We start from the raw sequence: 20,676 nt of genomic DNA, 5'->3' as shown, positions 1-20,676 counted from the left end.
CAAAAAGGCATGTTTACCACAGTGTGAAGAGGGATGTTTTTAAATAATTATAATAAAAATGATTGACTCTCAGTTGGACAACATAAGACCTGTAGTAGATTGTACACAGCATTGTTTTTCAGGAAAATAATTGGATCATGTTGATACTTTTGAGACCTTAAAAATTTTTGTGTAAAATATGAAACAGTAGGCTTTATAGGGTTAACTTTAAAAGTCAGTAAAACGCTTCAACACCATTTTCTGTAAGTTGTAAGTTTTATGCACTTTCTGTTGAGGTTCTTTTTTTTTACAAATGCTGACTGTGTGAAAATACATTTTAAAACTTGTTCACATTTTAAGAGGTGTAAATATTTTTCCATTAAAAAATATTTTCATGTCTAAGTGGTTGTCCAAATTGTCTAGTGTTTTCATATGACCTCACTGATGGGTCAGTCTCACAAAATCCATCACGAACATGCTAGAGCATATCAAATCATGAGAAATAATATTTTGTTTAAAGAAAATTAAGCCGAGGTCTATTTTGCTATTTGCTATTTAGGGCATCGAACTGCCCACCATTTTGAGGTTACAACCTATGAACCACATCTCTTATCGTAGTTGGTCATCAACAGGGTTTCGTAGCTTAGGTCAAGATAATGATGATGATGATGCAAATTACTATTTTCTATCCAATGTTCATATTCGGAATTTTGCACGTTGTGTGTGTGTGTGTGTGTGTGTGAAAGAGAGAGATAGACAGGGTCACACAGTGGAGTCAGCTGTCTTAAGTGTGGCTTGTGTACTGCAAACACATATGAGCTTCATCACTGTGTCTGTCACAACACTCTGTAAGGGACATTACATTTCCGACGAGTGCTTGCGGTGTTCGGCCAATCACATTGCACTGGGTCAGTTAGCCAATCAGAGCAGACTGCACTTGTCAGAAGGAGGGACTTTGTATAAAATGACGTGTTTGAGAGAGGGGGAGGCATAGAGGACCTACAATAATGTGAGGTTTTTGAAAAATAATGTGTTTTTTGAACATTAAAGCATGTCAACATATTCTATTACACCAAATACACAAAAAATGATCTTTAAAATAGCATCATATGACCCCTTTAACACTCGCCAAATGTGGGTAAAAATCATCTGTGGCTGGTAACGCTGCCAAATCATGAGCCAATTTGGCGGGTTATTGGTAAGTTATGTTCACTCAATTTCTTGGGGAAGTTTATGCAAGCCAAATCTGCGCAGGTTTAGTGCAAATACTAAACTCATGAGCCATCATTGAGTATATTGCAAAAACCAAACAAAACCCACCTAAAGAGTGCACGCATACGCGACATGAGGAAGTCTGGTTACTTAATGCGTGTGAGCATTTGCATTCTTTTACTGCATGATTCAGTCTATGATGCATTAAGGCTGATCACATAATTCTAGATAAGGGGGCAGAAAATCGATATATTTATATTCATATAGTTAATATTTTGCTACCTCCCATTAAAACAGTGGGTAGTACAATTCGACAAAGAAAAATGCTACCAAAAAAATTATGGTTTATTAACATCTAAACCTACCCTAACACTAAATCTACCCTTACAGCAATGCAAATATGGTAATTATTTGTTATATTCGCGGTTGTAGCTAGAAGGGAAACAGCAATCTTTTGTTTTTTTACCTATTAGATTGTGTTTTATTAAAGTCTACACCTATAAGCCTGAACCTACCCTTACAGCAATGCAGATACACAAAACGTTGTTAAAATTAAAAATGTTCAGTAGCAATGACTCACTTATTAACAATGACTTGCTTCCACATATTGGTGGTTTTAATTTTACATTTTAAAGTAGTTTTTCATTTTTTAAATAATTAAAAAAAATCATTATTCAACATTTCATGTTTAAAATATCAAAACATTATTTATGCATTTGTAACTGCAGGTTAAGACGTCCCTCTAAGCTGCATTAACGTGTAAATACCATAAACTGTATGGTAAATACATCTAAAAGCCACTTCATATGCAACTTCTGCAAATATACATTTTCCTGATACTGATTTATTTTGTTTAGCAATAGCCTACATTTATTTTTATTTTAATTGACTGATTAAATTTAAGAATTTGACTCAAAAGGTGATGCACACTTTTAGAAGTAAAAGTAAAGTAAGTCTTAGTAAAAGTTATGAATACTAGGAGATTTGCCTAATTTGCTGATGAGTGAAAAAGTTGATTTCAATCCCTGAATACAGATGATACTGAATTATGCCATTTTAAAGTCTAAAGTACAAACAATCACATACTCACAGTCCTGGCGATATTACTTTAGTAATATTAAATTAACATTATGTACTCGATTTCCACAGTAGCTCAAGCTTGGTCCTGGAAAGTCTTCCTGCAAAGTTTTGTTTCAGGTCTTAGACACACCTGAACCAACTGCTCAACATTATTCGGTTTAACTTGTTAGAAACGTTTTGGAACAAAAACACAAAATAAAAGACTTTAAAATTAATGAAGTGGAACAATTACCCATATAATTTCACATTTCAGAACTATAGCCTTGATTTTGATACGTAGATTACTGAGGGGATGTAGCTCAGTGGTAGAGCGCATGCTTCGCATGTATGAGGTCCCGGGTTCAATCCCCGGCATCTCCACTTCTCTTTTCTTTCACGAAGACAATAGATGGCACATAAAACACAAACACTAATACAAAAATCTATTTGATTTCATACTATGTGATGACATTCTCTGAATTCACATATTTCATATCTGTAGAGAACCATCTAGTTTGTGAAGATTTTGGGTGGAGATACTTGAGTCGGAAGTTGCACTCCTGAGCAGACCATTGGTCGGTTAAACACCAGTGGGCGTCGAAATCGCCACGCCATTGGTTAGTTTAGCCCCCCCAGTGGGCGTGGCCATATGCAGACGCAAGCAATCAAAGAATCCTGCACATTCCTTACTAGAATAAAATAAAATTTAAATGTCTGGCTGGAGGTAAAACGAGTCATGTTGTTTAAGAGATCTTGACCTCGTGTTGCCTCGACTGTGCATTTTAAGGAAAAGTGATGCAATAATTCGATTAAAATTTTCCTCTGAGAAAAAAAAAATCTGGGACTATTGTTATATCCCGTGGATACTTTTTTGCTCAAGTTAAGATGGATTCGCCCAAGCAATTACCTCCTTCTTCAACGATTTGAATGCAAACGAGTAAACACGAACGATCTCTGATTGGTGAGTGCTTGCATGTCTTAATTCGTCGCATTTTGGAGAAAACGGGCCTTATATACTTTGCAGTGTGCTTGCATCTCCCACGTTCAGTTAGAAAATATGGGTTGAGAACACATTAGACTTGTCAGATAAAACAAGTAACTGAGCCACCATCACAACCATTTTATATTTAAAGAGATTGGATATTAATGATGGTGAACAGATATAAAGACCCTCCTTGCCGATTTCTGTATCGAAGCATGGACATTTTTAAAGATGCAGTGGAAGAAAATGCGTTCCTAAAATGTCTTGCGTGTAACAACATCCTGTGGCAGGCTGTTTTTACATTTATTGTTTGTGTCTTTGTTACTAATTAATTTTATTTATTTATTTTTAAATTGTAAATAGCTATTCAACCATAACTGTTTCTTTTTAAATATTACTATCACCTCTTTTGTTATTGGTTTATATCCCAAAAGGGAAAAGTCATGTTTACGCATGACAAATTGTATATATTTGCTGTTGAATTCTACAGGTATCTGTGGTTCAGATATGACTTTCTACTCACTGATAAGTTCTTATACCAGTTGTTGCTAGGACCTATTATAACCTATGATAACCGCAATATTTAAAGAGTAACTAAACCAACTTTTTTTAGTTAATGATCTATAAGAATGGGGCTTTATTAGTGCTGTTCATTGATTCAAGTAACTTTTTTGACATTGTTACTAATTATGATCAGTGATGCTACACTGGATGCAGCACAACACGACATGATAAATCCCCGTCCGGTCTGTGAGGTAATGACACTGAGTTCAAATGTCCTGTATAGACAATAGACCGACTAAACCTGTCGCAACGCGGTTGTGTTGCGTCCGGTTCACTTTTCCGCCACCAAGTAAGCTCAGTAACTCCTCATCTGCACGCGCTCTCTTTGAAATAGGAATCGTTGTCATATTTCTTGTTACCATCTTTTATTTATCGCTGTCTCGTTTGTATTTGGCCAGTTTGGAGAAAGCCTCACCAAACCTGACCAGCCAGCGTTTGCGATCACGAGAACTTGTGCAAATGCTGATGGGTGAAATGAATGCAGATGACTCCAGATCGGTGATGTGGTATTTGTTTTCCCAACAAGATCCATCGCCCAACACTAAATTAATTTGCTGAATGCATAAACTGTATTTTCCTGCGCTCAAATCTGCCAATCTAAAGGAAACGCTGTGTTTGAGGTAATTTGTTAATTACCATAGACTTAGAATTTGCAACTATTACAGTTATTACACTTATATAAAAAACTTTCTATTATGCTTGCTATAGAGTTTGTGACGTCACGTGCACTACCGCCGGTGGCAGTAGACAACCGCGGTAGCAACCGACCACCGCGGTGACGCGGTTGTCACAGCAACCGTCACAGCCCTAGATACAAGTGCCTCTTTAGTAGGTACCAATGTCTAGTACATCTGAGCTGTGTCCAAAATCGCTCACTCGTTTACTCATTCACTAATCCCTATATAGTGTATGGTAGTTGAGTTCCTATCAGAAAGGAGTGAACAAATAAGTGAACAGATTCGGACAGTGACATATACACTGCACGTGAGACTTGGAGCTGTTGCAAAAACATTGCCATATGTACTTTTATATTACATGTACCTTATTTTAGAAAATAATATTAATAGCAATAATACTAGCAATAATAATACAAAATTACTTTATATTGCAATTATACATACATCCACGTCAGCTTTGTGGTTTCATCGATGGTATATAATTAAAAGGTTTTTGTAATGCTTTTATGTTCATAATCATTAAATGCTATTAAAATTATGAGAACAAAAATAAACACACTTTAACACGTTCATAATTTTATGTATTAATTATTTTTAGTATCTTGACATTCGCTCAAGCAGCATTTTGAGCTCTGAAAAGATGGTTGTAGAGCGCCCTGAGGAGACCATTAATTTTACATCAGAATGAATACGCTACCTACTGTGATTAACAAACATTTTTAAATTATCCACCAAATTATCATTTTTGTAAGTTAACAATGATGCCACCTCAGTAAATTAGTCAAATATTAAACCGAGTTATTGCCTACATAACATATTTAAATATAAATAATGTATGAAAAATGTTAAAACAGAAATAATAAAAATGTAAAGGCATCGCTCATTCAAACTCGCTCGCTCGCTCCCGTTTTCTCGCTGCCAGCTCGCCGGTTCTCCACATCGGATTGTGGGAAATAGTGCTTCAGCGAGTGTACATCGGTTGTACACTCGAGATCAGAATGAATGAAATCAGAACAAATGTAGGGAATGAAGTCGTTCACTCAGAATTCGGACAGCACTTCAAAATGGCTGACACCCGATATAATGCACTATGTAGTGGATAGGGAGTGGTTTCGGACAGCTCTGGAATAGAAGGTTGTAATAGTATTAGATACTAGTAACAATACTAACAAGTAGCAAAGGTGTAAGTATTATCCATATTACTGAAAATGACAAACGTACTCATCATTTTTAGTTTACTAAAACATGCACCAGAAACAAAATAACATGCTCCAGAAACTTAAAATAGGTAGTCAGTATAGCAGGAGGGATAAATGTTAAAACGGCTTGCCACATCGTGCTGCATAACATTCCCTTTGTGGTCAAATGCATCGCTTGCTTCTAAACGCACCTGTGCCGTGCACGGGAATTAACCATTGCAAAATAATGAACTGAGTCTAGAAACTATTCATTGTCATTATTGTGGACGTGATTTCATTTTTCTTCACATAGGTATGAGATGTTGTTAGCCTCGGCCGTGGTCGTCTGGGAATGGCTGAACGAGCACGGGCGCTGGCGACCCTACAGCCCAGCGGTGTCCCATCATATCGAGGCGGTGATCCGCAGCGACCCTCGCGGCTCCGGGAGCGTGGTGCTGGGCCAAGTCGACTCGCGTCTATCGCCGTACATCATTGACCTGCAGTCTATGCACCAGTTTCGGCAAGATACCGGTGAGAGAACGAAGTCGTACCAGGTTTTTATCATGCATCATCTAGCACATCCATTGTCTTTTATTAATATGATTTCTTTACTCTGAGATCAATAAAATACGTTAATAATCTCTGTACTGTGATGGCTTGAAGGCAGGCGTCTGCAGATGTTTTTGAAGCTCATTGTGCTATGAAAATGGTTGGGCTGGGCCCCAAAACCTTCATTTTAGCAACAGCCTCTTAATTTTTCTCAAGGCAGATCACTGATATCCGTTTCAAGCTTTATGTTTGTAATAAACACTTGTTTATGTGTCATGCAGTGCAGAGTTCAAGTGGCTCTGCTAGAACTCTTAATGATTTTTGTCAATGCATGAGAGCTTTGCTGGCGAGAAGGAAGGAATGATTTGAACCTATACCAAGGTGGAACGTGAAGCCGAAACAAAGGGCTGGATTGTTGGCTGTCAGAATTTTGGGAGTCTCCATCACCCATGCTGACAAAGGCCATTGTGCAGGACTGACTAGACTTCATGGGAAGATGGAGGAATGGAGAGAATAGGGTCGGTGGAGGGTAGTGGCCCATCTCTCCAGAAACACGAGGGAGGAGGAGATGGAAAAATGAATGGTAGTAGAGCGAGGTCATGAAGGGGCTGGCGGGGGTGTATGGACAACCTTTGTGTTGTTGGACTGTCAAATTCTTGAGACTAATTTTACTGTAGCACAGTTCTCTTGTACTTTGGAATCTGGAACAGACATGACAAGGCTTAATTTGTTTTTATTATGTCTGAAATGTATTCTTGAGGTTTGCTTCGAAAAGACATAACAAAAGTTATCTTGTGCTGTGGCTCAACTGTTGTAACATCCTTGACATTTTAATATGTGTATCTTTGCATGTGGCATTGTTAAAGATTTATTTGGCTGGAAACCCAAAAACTGAAAATAAAGTTTCGGTAATTTGGCAATTGAACTCTGTTCAGGGTGTTGTGTTGTCCGATGATAAATTAAACCAGACGTAGTAAAGTTCTTTTGCAATAAGCCACCTCTTGATATCTCAACCTAAAATATTACATGTTATGAATTGGTGTTCTAGCATCTCTGTAAAGTATGTCCACACTTTGCTGACATGTTTACAAGTTTGTAACTTTTTCCACATTTGTGCACAAAAAAGGCACTGACACAGTCAAAATGCATCATCGAAGAAGTGTTTTGGTAAATGATTTCAGGCCTCCAAAACTATTTTGGCAGAATTATAATTTATTATATATTTGGCTGAATATTTTTGGTGGCCAAAATTTTGAAGCATCACTAAGATATGCACATGAACATTTTGCATTCTTTCTCTCCAAGGTGGGTCAATTAATAAGTCCCTACTTCTGAAATTTTAAATCAACGTTTACTTTAAATTGGAAATCTGTGTACCTCTGGATGTGCTGTAACATTTGTATGTTATTTTTTTTATGTACTGTGTAAAAAAAAAATAAAAAAAATAATCTTCCGTTCATCTTTAGAACACAAATGAAACAATTTTCACACAAAAATTGCTAATAAATTTCATAAATAATTACAAAAAAGACAAGTAACATGCTGAATTAAACATGAAACTCAGAAGTGGAAAGACCAAAAGAATATTTATTGAAAATACTTGACTAATTTTTTTATTTACAGCTTCAAAGTGTATAAAGTGTACATACAAGTGTAAGTGTATATAGTGTATAAACACTGCTTAATGGACATACATGTACATAGAAATCATAATTTAAATATAAACATTAAATTATAATATAATCTCGTAATACAATATATCTTGATTTGGGTTCCGAAGATAAGCAGTAGTCAAAACAAGGGTGAATAAATGATGACAGAATTTTTAGGTGAACTATTCTTTTAACTTCCTGTTTTAAGGAAATACATTAACACATGAATAGAAACCGTACTTGTCAAAAATTTTGTACAATGCCAGAAGCTTTCTTAAGATAACATCTCTGCTCTTCCTTACAGGTACTCTAAGACCCGTGCGGCGAAGTTTCTATGACCCGCGGTCGGCTCCGGGTCAGGGTTGGGTTTGGGAATGGGAGAATGACTCTGGCTCATGGACGCCGTATGACACAGAGGTGAGCATCGCCATCCAGGCGGCTCGGGATCGGCAGCAGCCCTGGCTGGACTTAACGCCACTGGGCTTCTGCTACCTCATAGACCTGCAGACTATGACACAGATAAATGGACAGACGCAGCGGCGCCGGCGCATCCAGAGGCGCTCAGATCTGGCCTACCCACTTGTCTCTGGCCCACTGCCTAAACCGCACGCGTGGTCATCCGCTGGAAGTGGTGGACTCTTGGGGGTGGGCGTATCGGGGGTAAGTGGAGGGAATGGTAGTGCCTATCCCAGCGGAGCTCTCCCAGCTTCTGCTATTACTTCACTGGGTCAACCATGTTCCTGCCAGCAGTGTATGCTAGTCTTAGGCGTCAAGACCCCTAGCATGGCACTAACTCTCGGGCGGAAGCCCCCACCCGTACCTAAGCCGCCGAGCCCAAAAGCGCCATCAAGAGGACACTCTTACTCGCTTACCCTGCCTCACCCTCCTTCCCTTTCCCGAGTCCTCTCGCCACATAGGAACTCCACCTCAGGTGCTAGTGGGGGCTTCGCACACTCCCTCTCCCTGCTAGGCTCAGCCACTGCCGCCCTGTCAATATCCTCCAACCGTCCTCCTCCACCTGCTGTACCGCCACCCCCGCCTCCTTCAACCACACCCTACACGACCTCCTCACCCAACCCTACAGTACCTACACCCTCCAACGCCCTTATATCTACGGCAACCACCTGCGCTCCCACGCCCTCTGCTCGTGTTCTGGGTCCCGTGTCGACAGCATCAGCAGCTTGTGCCGCCCCGGTGCCGCCTCGCAGCAGTCTGGCTGGCCTAAGCCGTCCCGCCCTGCAGAGAATCGCCATGGCACAGTCACGGGCACTCATTGCATCAGGGTAAGTCATCACGAACTGTCTGTGATTGTTAATGAAATGATACTCTGTTTTTCCAAGGGATTACGGTCAAGTCTAGATGGTAACTCCAACCTTAACCATGACAGCTGCGACTGTGAATCTCATGAGTATTTCACAGAATCCAATGATGTACACTAGCCTTCAAAAGTCAGGGGTGAGCAAGATTCATCAAATTGAATCAAAAATCAAAAACTATTTTAAAGATTTAAAGATGACTATTTTAAATAGTGAAAAAAATTATTTTATTATTTTATTTATTAAGCAGCACAGCTGTTTTCAACATTGATAATAAGAAGAAATATTTATTGAGCAGCAAATCATCATATTAGGAGGATTTCTGAAGGATCATGTGACACTGAACACTCTGTAACATAAACATGACATTCGAGAACTGGAATCAAGTACATCCCATGTATTGTGGTTAGATTACTAGTTGATTTGTTTTCTTTGCATGTGTGCTGTGATGTGAAACGGTTTCACTTATGTAGTAGTTTATTTTTGAAGAAAAGGAACTTGTGTTTCAAGAAAACTGGAAATGTTGACACATTTAGGCCTGTTAAAACAAAGAAAGTTTTATTTAGCACTGCTGGCGTATAGTGTTTCAAGGCTGTTTTTTTTAATGCTTGGTCAGAACTTGAACATGAACTTCTGCTTCTGCTCTCTTTTCACATTTTCCTTTTGGGTTTGGACCTTGGTACTCCTTACACTATAGTTCTTCCACTTCCTACTTGAAATTAAACACTGGAACGGTGCTCAAGTTTGAACATCTAACTTTTGACATCAGAGCAGATCAGTCAATCCTAACTAATCCTAATTTCCAGGCAGCCAAAGCAGTGTTTCATCAGTTATTTTCAAGTGTACGTGTAAGTGGGAGAATTCGGGATTAGAATGCAGCACAAATGTAACACTTTGTGATCGGAAATGGGGACTTTAAACTAAACTAGAATTTAAAATAGTGAAAATATTATATGATGTTAATTAACACTACTGTTGAAATTGTTGCGGTCAGTAAGATTTATTTTTATTTATTATTCTCTTATGCTCACCAAAGCTGCATTTATTTGATCAAAAATACATTAAAACGGTAATATTTTAAAATATGATTACATTTAAAAATAATGTAATCATTACATTATGACTATATTATAATATTATATTATTATAATATTAGAATTTTTTTATACTGTTATATACATATTTTAAATGTTTTCCTGTTCCTTTTCAAGTCACCACTCCAGTCTTCAGTGTCACATGATCCTTCAGAAATCATGCTATAATGCTGTTTTGTTGCTCAAGAAACATTTCTTATTATTTTACTCCACATTTTTGTGGAAACCGATACGATTTTTTTCAAGGATTCTTTTAAGAATATAAAGTTCGAAAGAACAGAACGCTTTTATCCAAAGCAACTTGAGAAAACAAATGAGTATTTCAACAAGCAGTTCATAAAGAGAGAAGCATATGAAATGTACATTTTTTTTTGTAACATTATAAATGTCTTCACTGTCACTACTGATCAATTGAATGTCCTTGCTAAAAAAAAAATGTAATCCTGCCAACCCCAAACTTCTGAACGATAATGTATGTCTCATTATATACCATCGCTTGAAAAGCTGTGTGGTCTGTGGGCTCCATGTGAGAAGGAGAGAGAATAGTTAATGAAAGGAAGCTTTCTAGACGTGGCTGGGTGATAGGAGTCCACCATGTGTCAACAGGTCAGTCTTGTTCATTACAGTCCCCCTCCTCCTTTCTGTCTTGTTCTCCCTGTTCCTCGTTCCCAGGCTCCGTTCATTCCTGGGGGCCCCTTTAGCTCCATTGTGCGAGTGTTTTGGAGAGGCTGTGTGTGTGCTGAGTGTGTATCCAAGGCAACCTTTGTTTGCAGTCGGCAGCTTGGGTTTTGTATTTGCAACACAATGCAGTTGGCGGGGTGTGGGGGGGGGGGGGGGTGTCAGCAGAAAGACAGAGGAGGGGAAGAAGATTCGGTAGTTTGTGTAAAGGAAGTTTGGGAATAGTTGCTTGATTGAGCAAGTGTTTGTTTTGAGTGTGTGTGTGTGAGACTCAGACACTCTGTCCTATAAACACAAACGTCTGTCTCAGACTCTGGAGGAGCGCTGATTTAAGTATATGCGTAGTGGCATATGACTGGGATGAGGAATGAGCCATGAAAAGTGAAGTGAGCCAGCAAACAACACATTCAGGCATGCTCCGGCATACTGAGAAGTCACAGGATGAGGTTTAGTTTATTACGAGCATGCTGGATCATAAATATGATTCAACAACGATTCAATAAATTGCTCAAGAAGTGACAGTAAAGACATAAAAGAATCCTGGAAAATGTAGCACAACTGTTTTCAACATTGATCATAAGAAGAAATACTTTTTGAGCACCAAATCAGCATATTAGAAATGATTTCTGAAGGATCATGTGACACTGAAGTCTGGAGTAATGATGCTGAAAATTCAGCTTTGCATCACAGGGATAATTCGCATTAAAAAAAACAAACAGCTATTTTAAATTGTAATAATATTTAGCAATATTAGTGTTTTTACTGTATTTTTTGATCTTATAAATGCAGCCTCGGTGAGCATAAGAGACTTTACAAAAAAAAAATCGTACCAACCCTAAACTTTTGTATTTAAATTTACATTTAATCATTTAGCAGATGCTTTTATCCAAAGCGACTTACAAATGAGAACAATAGAAGCAGTCATACCAACAAGAGAACAACAACAGTATACAGTGCAATGACAAGTCTCAGTTAGTCTAGCACAGAACAAGTAGCCAGGTGTTTTTTGTTGTTGTTGTTTTTTTGGTGTTTTTAATACTTTTGAACAGTATTGTTCTCATAACCATACCGTACTACAGTGTTTGGATGCTGACTGCACGCAACAATGTAAAATTCAATTTCAACAACACAGCAATGTTAAATGCATGAGAAATATGTCAGACTGCACTGTTTCTAGGTTAATTCAGCACAAGTGCTTCTGTCATTAAAGTGAAAGGGAATAAACCTAATACTCCTTCTGAAATCCATTATTGTTCAGTTCATTTAAATATATATGCTGCTAATATAACTTTTTTTTTTTTTAATGAAAACCTTTTATTTAATTTTAACTGCAAAACAGAAACATATATGCCTCTGCTCTAAGATATTGGACCCACTGACTGTGCATATTTACAGTATGATATAGTTAGTTAATGTGTCTTTGATAGACCAGGTTTACTCATTAACTGTGTTGATAGTTTTAAAGGAATGTTCCAGGGTAAATACAAGTCAAGGTTCTTAACAGCATCTGTTATTACCACAGAAAATTATTTCAGCTCATCCCTCAGTTTTGGCAAGCAGATAAAAATCCTCCTGCCCTTCCTACGGCTTACAGACTTACCTTGTCCTAAAACCTCCTAAATGTTGTTGCCTTACTGTACGTATGCTTTTATGAGTTGATCCTTTTTGTGGTAATTAGCAGAGTGCCACAGATGCAGAACCCTGAACTTTTCTTTACAGTTCACAAGAGTTTATAATTTAAACCACTAGAGGGAGCTAGAAAGAACATTCTATACGTATGTGTTTAATCTATCACAATCTATGATGTCTGGACAGTCTGAGAAATGTCTTTATTATATAGCACTTCTAGATCTTAATAACAGTGCAATGTTATTTTACACTATTTTATGTGTATATGTTTTGTATTTTACCAAGTTAAGGTATGGAAATATTTGTTTTGTTCCTACATCAGGACGAATGTGATTACAGCCGCTCAGTTTATGGATGTTTAGCTAATGGTTAAAAATGATTAGTAAAAAAAGAAAATTCAGTTTCACTTGCGATTCTGCTTTTCTCACGGGCATTATTTATCCCCTTGAGCGGTGCTTTCCCTTGTTCGGTGGGTTTCGGGTGAAAGCAGGGCTCCCAGATGGCACCTGTAGCTGGACTGTAATTGAGTCTGACGTCAATGATGAGAAATCTCCTTCTCTAATGTGAACTTTCACCTTTAAACCTCCTTGATCTCCAGGTACACTCGTAATGGAGAGCAAACAACTGTTGATTGTATGTTTGTTCTCTTTGCTTAGCACATTAGTAGTGGCATTACTGACATGGTACAGGCTTGAATTATAGTTACAGAATACACACAAAATGCACATAACCTGCCTTTTTTAGACACGGGATTACTGTTATTATAATATTAGGAGTTCAAATAGACTAATAAGCTCCATGATTTTGCTGATGCTGTAAGTATAGAGGCATACTGTGTGTAACCCAGGTGGATTGTTTTATGGTAAAAAAACAAAAAACAAACAAACACATATATAAAATAAAAAAATGCTAAATATTAAAGTAAAAAAATATTAATTATTACTAGTTTCACTTTTTAATATGTGTTTTTGTTTTGTACATTGATCCATGTTAACAATGTTGTTTTTTGTTTTTTTTTAGACATATACCAGACTTATGTTTCTTGGGCATTCTATAATAATTTTATTCAGCAAGGAGTGTCAGCAAAGGTGTTAAATTGCTCAAAACTGCCAGTAAAGCCATTCATAATTTTTCAAAAGATTTCTATTTTAAATTAATGCTTTTCTTTTGAACTTCCTGTTCACTAAAATCATGGTTTACAAAAAAAAAAATTGTTAAATAGAACAGCTGTTTTCAACATTGATGATAAAAACAAAACAAAAAAATGTTTCATGAGCAGCAAATCAGAATATGAGAATGATTTCTGAAGGATCATGTGATGCTGAAGTAATGATAGCTTTACTAATACAGGAATAAATGAGATTTTAAAATAAATTAAAATGGACATGCTTATTTTAAATTATAATTGTAGTTCACAATATTACTGTTTGTACTGTATTTTTGATCAAATTAATGTAGTCTTGGTGGACATGATACTTCTTTCAACGGTATGATTCAACAATATTTAATGAAATTTGAAGCTCTTATAAAAAATGGCTATAACAGAAACAAAAGGACTCAAATTTGATTTGATTGACAGTGCCTCCTTCAAATGAGCTAAAAAGTAAAAAGGATTGTGACCGGATTGAGGTTGAGAGTCTTGTCAGTGAGTTTTTTCATCAAGCTAGCAAAACCCCTTGACGTTAGAGATTCCCTGCGTCCTGCCCTCTCCACCTGTTCCCTGTTCCCCCTCCATCTTTTCCCTCTTGCATTGCTCTCTTCATGTTTGTCAGTAAGTAGCTACATCTCGCCGTGGTTTGATTAGGTGAGTTGTGCTTACGACTGTAGCCATATGGGTTTTGTGCTAATACCACTAGATTAGTCCGCAGCAAACGTGACTGAAGATTTACCGGTCACCCAGCAAATACACTTCAACTTCCTGCTCTCCCTCCTCTACTAATGTTCGCATCTCTTCACAGCTTGCCGTGAATGCATTAGCCAATGTTGACACACTGATCAGTGGTTCACTGCACTTGATGTGACATGCATGGCAACAGCTTGAATGATCTTAAACACACTCCTACACGTTCACATTTTCACGTTTATTCTGGATGGAAGCCTCTTCAGGCCGGTGTAGGGACTGACAACACAGGTTGTCACGATTAGGACATCATTGTATATCTTCATTCCGTTTATCACCATCATAAAGATAAACTTTATCACAGTAATAAAGATTTTCCCTGATCACTTCTGCTTTCCAAACATCTCACACCGTAATTGGACAGTTACACACCAGCGGTCTTTGTGTTTATTAATTGAATAAGTGAGTCTCACAAAAACATGTCCAATTCACATTTCAGAATAACATTAAGCCAAATTGTCAATATTATAATGCATGCAGATGAATCTCAATGATATATTTCTTCCCTCTTTTTTTATGTACACATATGTTTTTTTTCTTTGAAAGTGATTTTGTTATTTTTGTTTTTTTTTTAATGATAAAAATCTACACACACACACACACACACACACACACATATATATGTATGTATGTGTGTGTGTGTGTGTGTGTGTGAGAGAGAGTGTATACATTTGTATATCTATACCTATTTATCTATTTATAATTCATTTATTTTTATTTGTGTATTTTTGCAAGAGTTTTTTGCTTACAATTTGATCATAAATACAGCAAGAACAATACTATTGTGAAATAATACTATTTAATTTCAATTAAGTGTTTTCTATTTTAATATATTTTAAGATGTAGTTTGAGCTGAAGCTGGTTATAGACAGACAGACAGACAGACAGACAGATAATCTCTTTTTTTATTTACAGTATATACATTTTCATAATATAATTTGTGATTTATTTCTTAATTTTTCTTTTATTTCTCCATATATACTGTACCCTTGTGACTGTGTTAATATAGTCACTGTCTATGCATGCCCATATACGACCAAAACTTTTGAACTTGTGCAGGACACACATGGTATAGTATGGTGTGTATATGTGTGTGTGTGTGTGTATATGTGTGTGTGTAAGCAACTATCTTGCTGTATGTGCCAGTGTGATAGAACCTTATGGCGGTGTGTCAGTGTGTGACGTTGAGAGGTAATCCCAGTCTTTGTGACGTGGATCACCTTCTTTCCTAGCTGCTTGTCAACAGATGGAAACTCGAGGATTAGCTCTATAAGAGCGACGGCTGACAACCTCATCCAGCAGAAGAACAGCTCAGAGGGATATGTGTGAACAAAACTACACTGATTCCAGGCTCTCTAGAAGGGGAAAACAAATCAGTCTGTCTATGAAACTGTTAAACATTCATTGAAGAAGATTTAGAGCAGAGTGCAAGGCAGAATCCAAACATTACTCCTGAATTTTCCTTTTTTGGCTCAAATTTTTCTTTGGAGGTCATTGGAATAGTTGAAGCATGACTATTATCAAGGTCAAACAGTGAGTATCTTTGGGCATGTTATTCTAGTGGTCTTCGATAATTGTGAAGGTAATCGTTTTTAAATCGTTTTTAAGATCTTTAATCTTTCAATAATGGAATGCAGAAAAGTCCAGTCTTTTCTGGCAAAAAAATAAAACTAAAAAACAACAATGGAATTCAGTGTCATTTATCAATGGTTATTTCCAGTTGGTTTGGTTTATAAGTTTAACATAAGAACAATTTTGCATTAGTTGCCTTTATTAGTAGTTAGTCGGTTTGACAGAAGTTTTTGGTCACGGTTGGTTTTGATATGACTTTTAAAGTTTTACTCATGTGTTCTGTAATGTTGAGGTGAGATGCCCTGGAAATGTTTGAACTATTGCATGCTGGTTGAATATCCCCACATATGGACAACAGGTTGTCTGGTCATGTGAGGTTTTGATGTGCTGCACACACTGCTGTTGTCTACTGACTCTGTGCCAGTTTTGTTAGTGGCGGCAGCAGGTTTGACAGAAGGTGTGACCTGGTTTACATACCCCAGCGTGACTCAGCATGTCTGCAGGTCTGGATGGGGGTGTTACACAAACAGGTGTAGCTGTGACAACAACATGGTTATTTCTGTTCGGATCCAGATTATGATTATCAATAAGACCGTTGAGGTGTGTGTGTGTGTGTGGATGTTTCTGATTGGTGAGTGCTTGCTTGCGTAGTGGAAGCATGTGTTTAATGTCTTATTTCTTTTGTTTTACCTTTATAGAGTCCCCACGGTCCCAGTGAAGAACTTAAATGGATCCAGTCCTGTCCATCCAGCTTTGGCAGGTGAGAAAAAATATGCACACAAGTTATAAATAGTTGCCGTGATGATTAAATATAGTAACACATTTGGGATCATTTTGCATCCAAAGACATTGAAACTTAAAATGGGATTGTCTCTTCTCATTGTTTAGGTATCACTGGAATTCTGATGAGCGCCGCTGGACTCCCGGTCTGCTTGACCCGCCCACCCAAACTTGTGCTCCACCCCCCACCTGTCAGCAAGAGTGATATCAAACCTGTGCCAGGCCTTGGTCACTGCTGCCGGAAAACCACAAAGAAGCAGGCCCGCAAAGGCAAGGAGCAAATTACAATTACTCAAAAAAAAAAAAAAAAAAAAAGTAAATAAGTAAATAATTGCTGTAATATCAATTTATCTGTATATGTATATAAACTCACACGACTGACAAACGTTTAGAAAATATGTATTTTTTAAATAATGCTATTATTAGTAGTATTCACATTTTTACATAATATTATTATTAATAAGAAAAATATTGTATTGATTAATTACATAAAAAATTATACAATTGAAAATAGTTCTTTAAAATTGAAATATTCACAATATCACTGTTTTTACTGTATGCAGTCTTAGTGAGCTAAAGAGGTGTCTTTCAGAAACATAAAAAAAAATCTTAATTATTCTAAACTTTAGACCAGTAGTGTATGTAAAAACAACTTATAATAGATTATAATAAAATATCTTTGTGACTGATTATTTCTCTAAATCCTTGATTTAACGTAGTTTTCCTTTGATTTGAGCAGGTAGAACTTCAGAAGAAGTTGTTAGAAGATATCTCCAGAAAGTCCGCAGCCCACCTGAAGAGGTAAACATACATGATTCATATTTCGCCGTTTTAATTTTTTTTAAATCATTTTGATTTAAATAGTATTATTATTATTTGAATGACCTAACATTAGATTAATTAAGCTTGATTAAATGATTTTTTCTTTATTAATTTGAATCTTTATTAGGATTGTACTATCTGTATGGAATCTCTCTGTGGCCCGTCTGGTTATAAAGGCCCAGGTGTCGGTGGCATTGCTCGGGCCGAGGCAGTGGGTCGTCTGTCTCAGTGTGGACATCAGTACCACCTGCAGTGCCTGGTGGCCATGTACAACAACGGCAACAAAGATGGCAGCCTTCAGTGTCCCACCTGCAAGACCATCTACGGTGTTAAAACCGGCAACCAGCCACCAGGAAAGATGGAATACCACGTCATTCCTCACTCCCTTCCTGGACACCCTGACTGCAAAACCATCCGGATTATCTACAACATACCCCCTGGCATTCAGGTAAGACTCTTTAATTCTAAAGCTTGTTTAAAACCACTGCGCTGTCAACAGCGTTCATTCATATTGGCATTTGTTCCACCTGCATTGTATGTTGAGCTGCTGCACTGTTATATAACTGCATGCATATGTTATATAACTATAACGTAGGTCTAAATGGCCCTGTCTGTTATTGTTTTAGGGTCCAGAGCATCCCAACCCCGGGAAGCCCTTCACAGCCCGTGGATTTCCAAGACACTGCTACCTCCCTGACAGTGAAAAAGGCCGCCTGGTGAGTCTTCGCAAACATTCATCCTCTTACCTTGGCGTCCCTAGGGTCCGTAAAAAGGCTTAAATTTAGTTTAAATCTCAGGTCATAAAAAGACTGTGTTAACTACATATTATAGGGATAGTTCACTCAAAAATGTGAATTCTATCAACCTGTAAGAATTTCTTTCTACTGTTAAACATAAAAGATATTTTGAAAAATAAATAAAATAAAAAGATATTTTGTAAACAAACAGTTTGATGGTAGCCATTGAATTCCATAGTATTTTTTTCCCTCCATACTATGGAAGTCAGTGGCTACCAGAAACTGTTTGGTTACCAACACTTATCAAAATATAATATTTTATGTTCAGTAGAAGAAAGAAAGTCACACAGGTTTAGAACAACATGAGGGTGAGTAAATGATGACAAAATGTTCATTTTTGGGTGAACTATCCCTTTAAATATCTTTAAATATCAAAACATATCAATAAATATTTAAATATCAAATTTCAAAAGGCCTTAAATATGGGGACAGGAAAACAGGTTACTTTAAAACCAGAAAACAGTCGCAATATGGCTTATATGATTATTCAATTTACAAAAGTGATGATTGAATCAAATATAAACTGTAATAGGTTAAATCCAAACATGGTGCTGATTCGCATTCTACAGGATCACGGTTTTAGAGCAGTTTATAATCAATGAATACTTGACTCCTGAGGCTGAAATGTGTGGTGTAACATATTACAAAACTTTAGTTTTGATCAAAATTTGAACTGTAAAATTGTATAAATTGTCATTTTTATAGACATTTTGCAGTTTAGGATGTTAGTTCTTAAAGATGCTCTTAAAAAGCCTTAAATTAGATTTTTAAAACCTTTGCAGAACACATGTCTTTCTGCTATTAATAATTTACATATTACAACTTCTAAAAGCAAGGAATTTCAGCTTTTATTCTAATCAATTGCGGCTCTGATAGGTGTTGAAGCTGTTGCTGGTTGCTTGGGACCGCCGGCTGATCTTCTCAGTGGGCACATCCAGCACTACGGGCGAGACGGATACGGTCATCTGGAACGAGGTGCATCACAAAACCGAGTTCGGCTCCAACCTGACTGGCCACGGTTACCCAGACTCTGGTCACCTTGACAACGTCCTGGAAGAGCTGAGGGCACAAGGCATCACTGAGGATGAGAGTCTGAGAGACTGAAAAACAAAAGTTGGAAGACAAAGACTGAATGTTTTTTTTTTGTGTGTGTGTTAGTGTTGCCAAATCCGAATTCAATTCCCAGCTCTTGTTTCTCAGAAAACCTGAGACACCTTCAAAATAAAATAAAAAAGAAGTTTAAGGCCTCCAAAAGGTTTAGAAGTCATCATCGCTCCATTTTTTTCAGTGATATTAGCCCTCCTACTGCTAAAGAAATCGATACGAGCCTGTCAGAAGTTGGACGGCAAGCTGCAAGAGCTGTCATTTACAAACAACATTGCACTGTGCGGATATTGTGGTGGAGCCTTTATCTTAAAAAACAATTCCTGTTAGTGTCCTCCCCACAAAAACTAGATTTGGTACAGTGCAATTTTGTCACCAGTGGGCAGCAGACATAGAGGAAAAACCGAACTGCCAGTGTCTGTTCAAACATGTAATGTATTGTAGTTCTGTGAAGGATAGGCAAATCAAAGGTACTTCTGTGCATGTAGTTGTATCGTTCGGCGCAGGACGTAACCGAGGCCACCACTTGTTGCGAACTTCGGAGCTCCAGTTGCAGTTTTAGATGCTGGAACGTGAATGTTTACTGCCTCATAGTGGCACTTGTTAACATATACATTCCAGTAATAACCACGGTATTTATTTGACGACATAGTTTTCGAAATGTTTGCAGTATTTACATTAACCACTTATTTTATTGTATCTTACATTATTTTATAATGTCGAAATGAGAAACCTGTATTCTCGTTGATTTTGGGATGGATTCCAATCTCTGTCCAGGGACTGAAAGAGGCATTCAATGCAAACTACATTGTTAATCAGTAATAAAGAAATGTTGAGCCAAGGTGAGATAGGCAGCCAACAGATGGACAACGCACACATTACAGAAAACTCATTTCTTTGTGATTGGATTTGCTGTCGGAGAGTAAAGAATTACAGACAGGGCCCGCTCGCAAACTGAGCCAAGCTCAATTATAGTGTTTATTTTTATCACCAGTTTAGGAACCAGTAAGATTTAGATCATCCCAAGTTTAAGATGTCGGCCTTTTAAAAAGGTTATTAAGAGCTACTAACCCACCCTGTTAAGTCCGTTGAAGTTGTATCCTGTGGACAAACTATCTCCGGTTGCCTTTCT

General features: G+C 37.4%; 1 protein-coding gene and 1 non-coding gene across 3 annotated transcripts; both read left to right on the top strand.

The window, feature by feature from the left end:
• Positions 1 to 2,559: 2,559 nt before the first annotated feature.
• Positions 2,560 to 2,631, top strand: trnaa-cgc (transfer RNA alanine (anticodon CGC)). Its single transcript has one exon. It is a non-coding gene; the product is annotated as a tRNA-Ala (tRNA).
• Positions 2,632 to 2,903: 272 nt separating this feature from the next.
• Positions 2,904 to 20,254, top strand: LOC132102376 (E3 ubiquitin-protein ligase DTX4-like). Of its 2 annotated transcripts, XM_059507250.1 has the most exons (9): positions 2,904 to 3,211; positions 5,965 to 6,182; positions 8,157 to 9,135; positions 16,740 to 16,801; positions 16,930 to 17,091; positions 17,561 to 17,622; positions 17,771 to 18,091; positions 18,270 to 18,359; positions 19,317 to 20,254. In XM_059507250.1, exons 2-9 carry the CDS (start codon positions 5,972 to 5,974, stop codon positions 19,542 to 19,544), a joined length of 2,115 nt encoding a protein of 704 aa, XP_059363233.1. In that variant the 5' UTR covers positions 2,904 to 3,211; positions 5,965 to 5,971; the 3' UTR covers positions 19,545 to 20,254. The 2 variants fall into 2 exon arrangements, with proteins under 2 accessions (XP_059363233.1, XP_059363234.1); XM_059507251.1 differs by lacking the exon at positions 2,904 to 3,211 and having other exon boundaries at positions 5,816 to 6,182.
• The last annotated feature ends 422 nt before the right edge of the window (positions 20,255 to 20,676 follow it).

Source organism: Carassius carassius, chromosome 2 (assembly GCF_963082965.1).
Source record: "Carassius carassius chromosome 2, fCarCar2.1, whole genome shotgun sequence".
Lineage (NCBI taxonomy): Eukaryota > Metazoa > Chordata > Actinopteri > Cypriniformes > Cyprinidae > Carassius > Carassius carassius.
The sequence above is the reverse complement of the archived record's forward strand: the minus strand, read 5'-3'. Positions and strand labels throughout refer to the sequence as shown.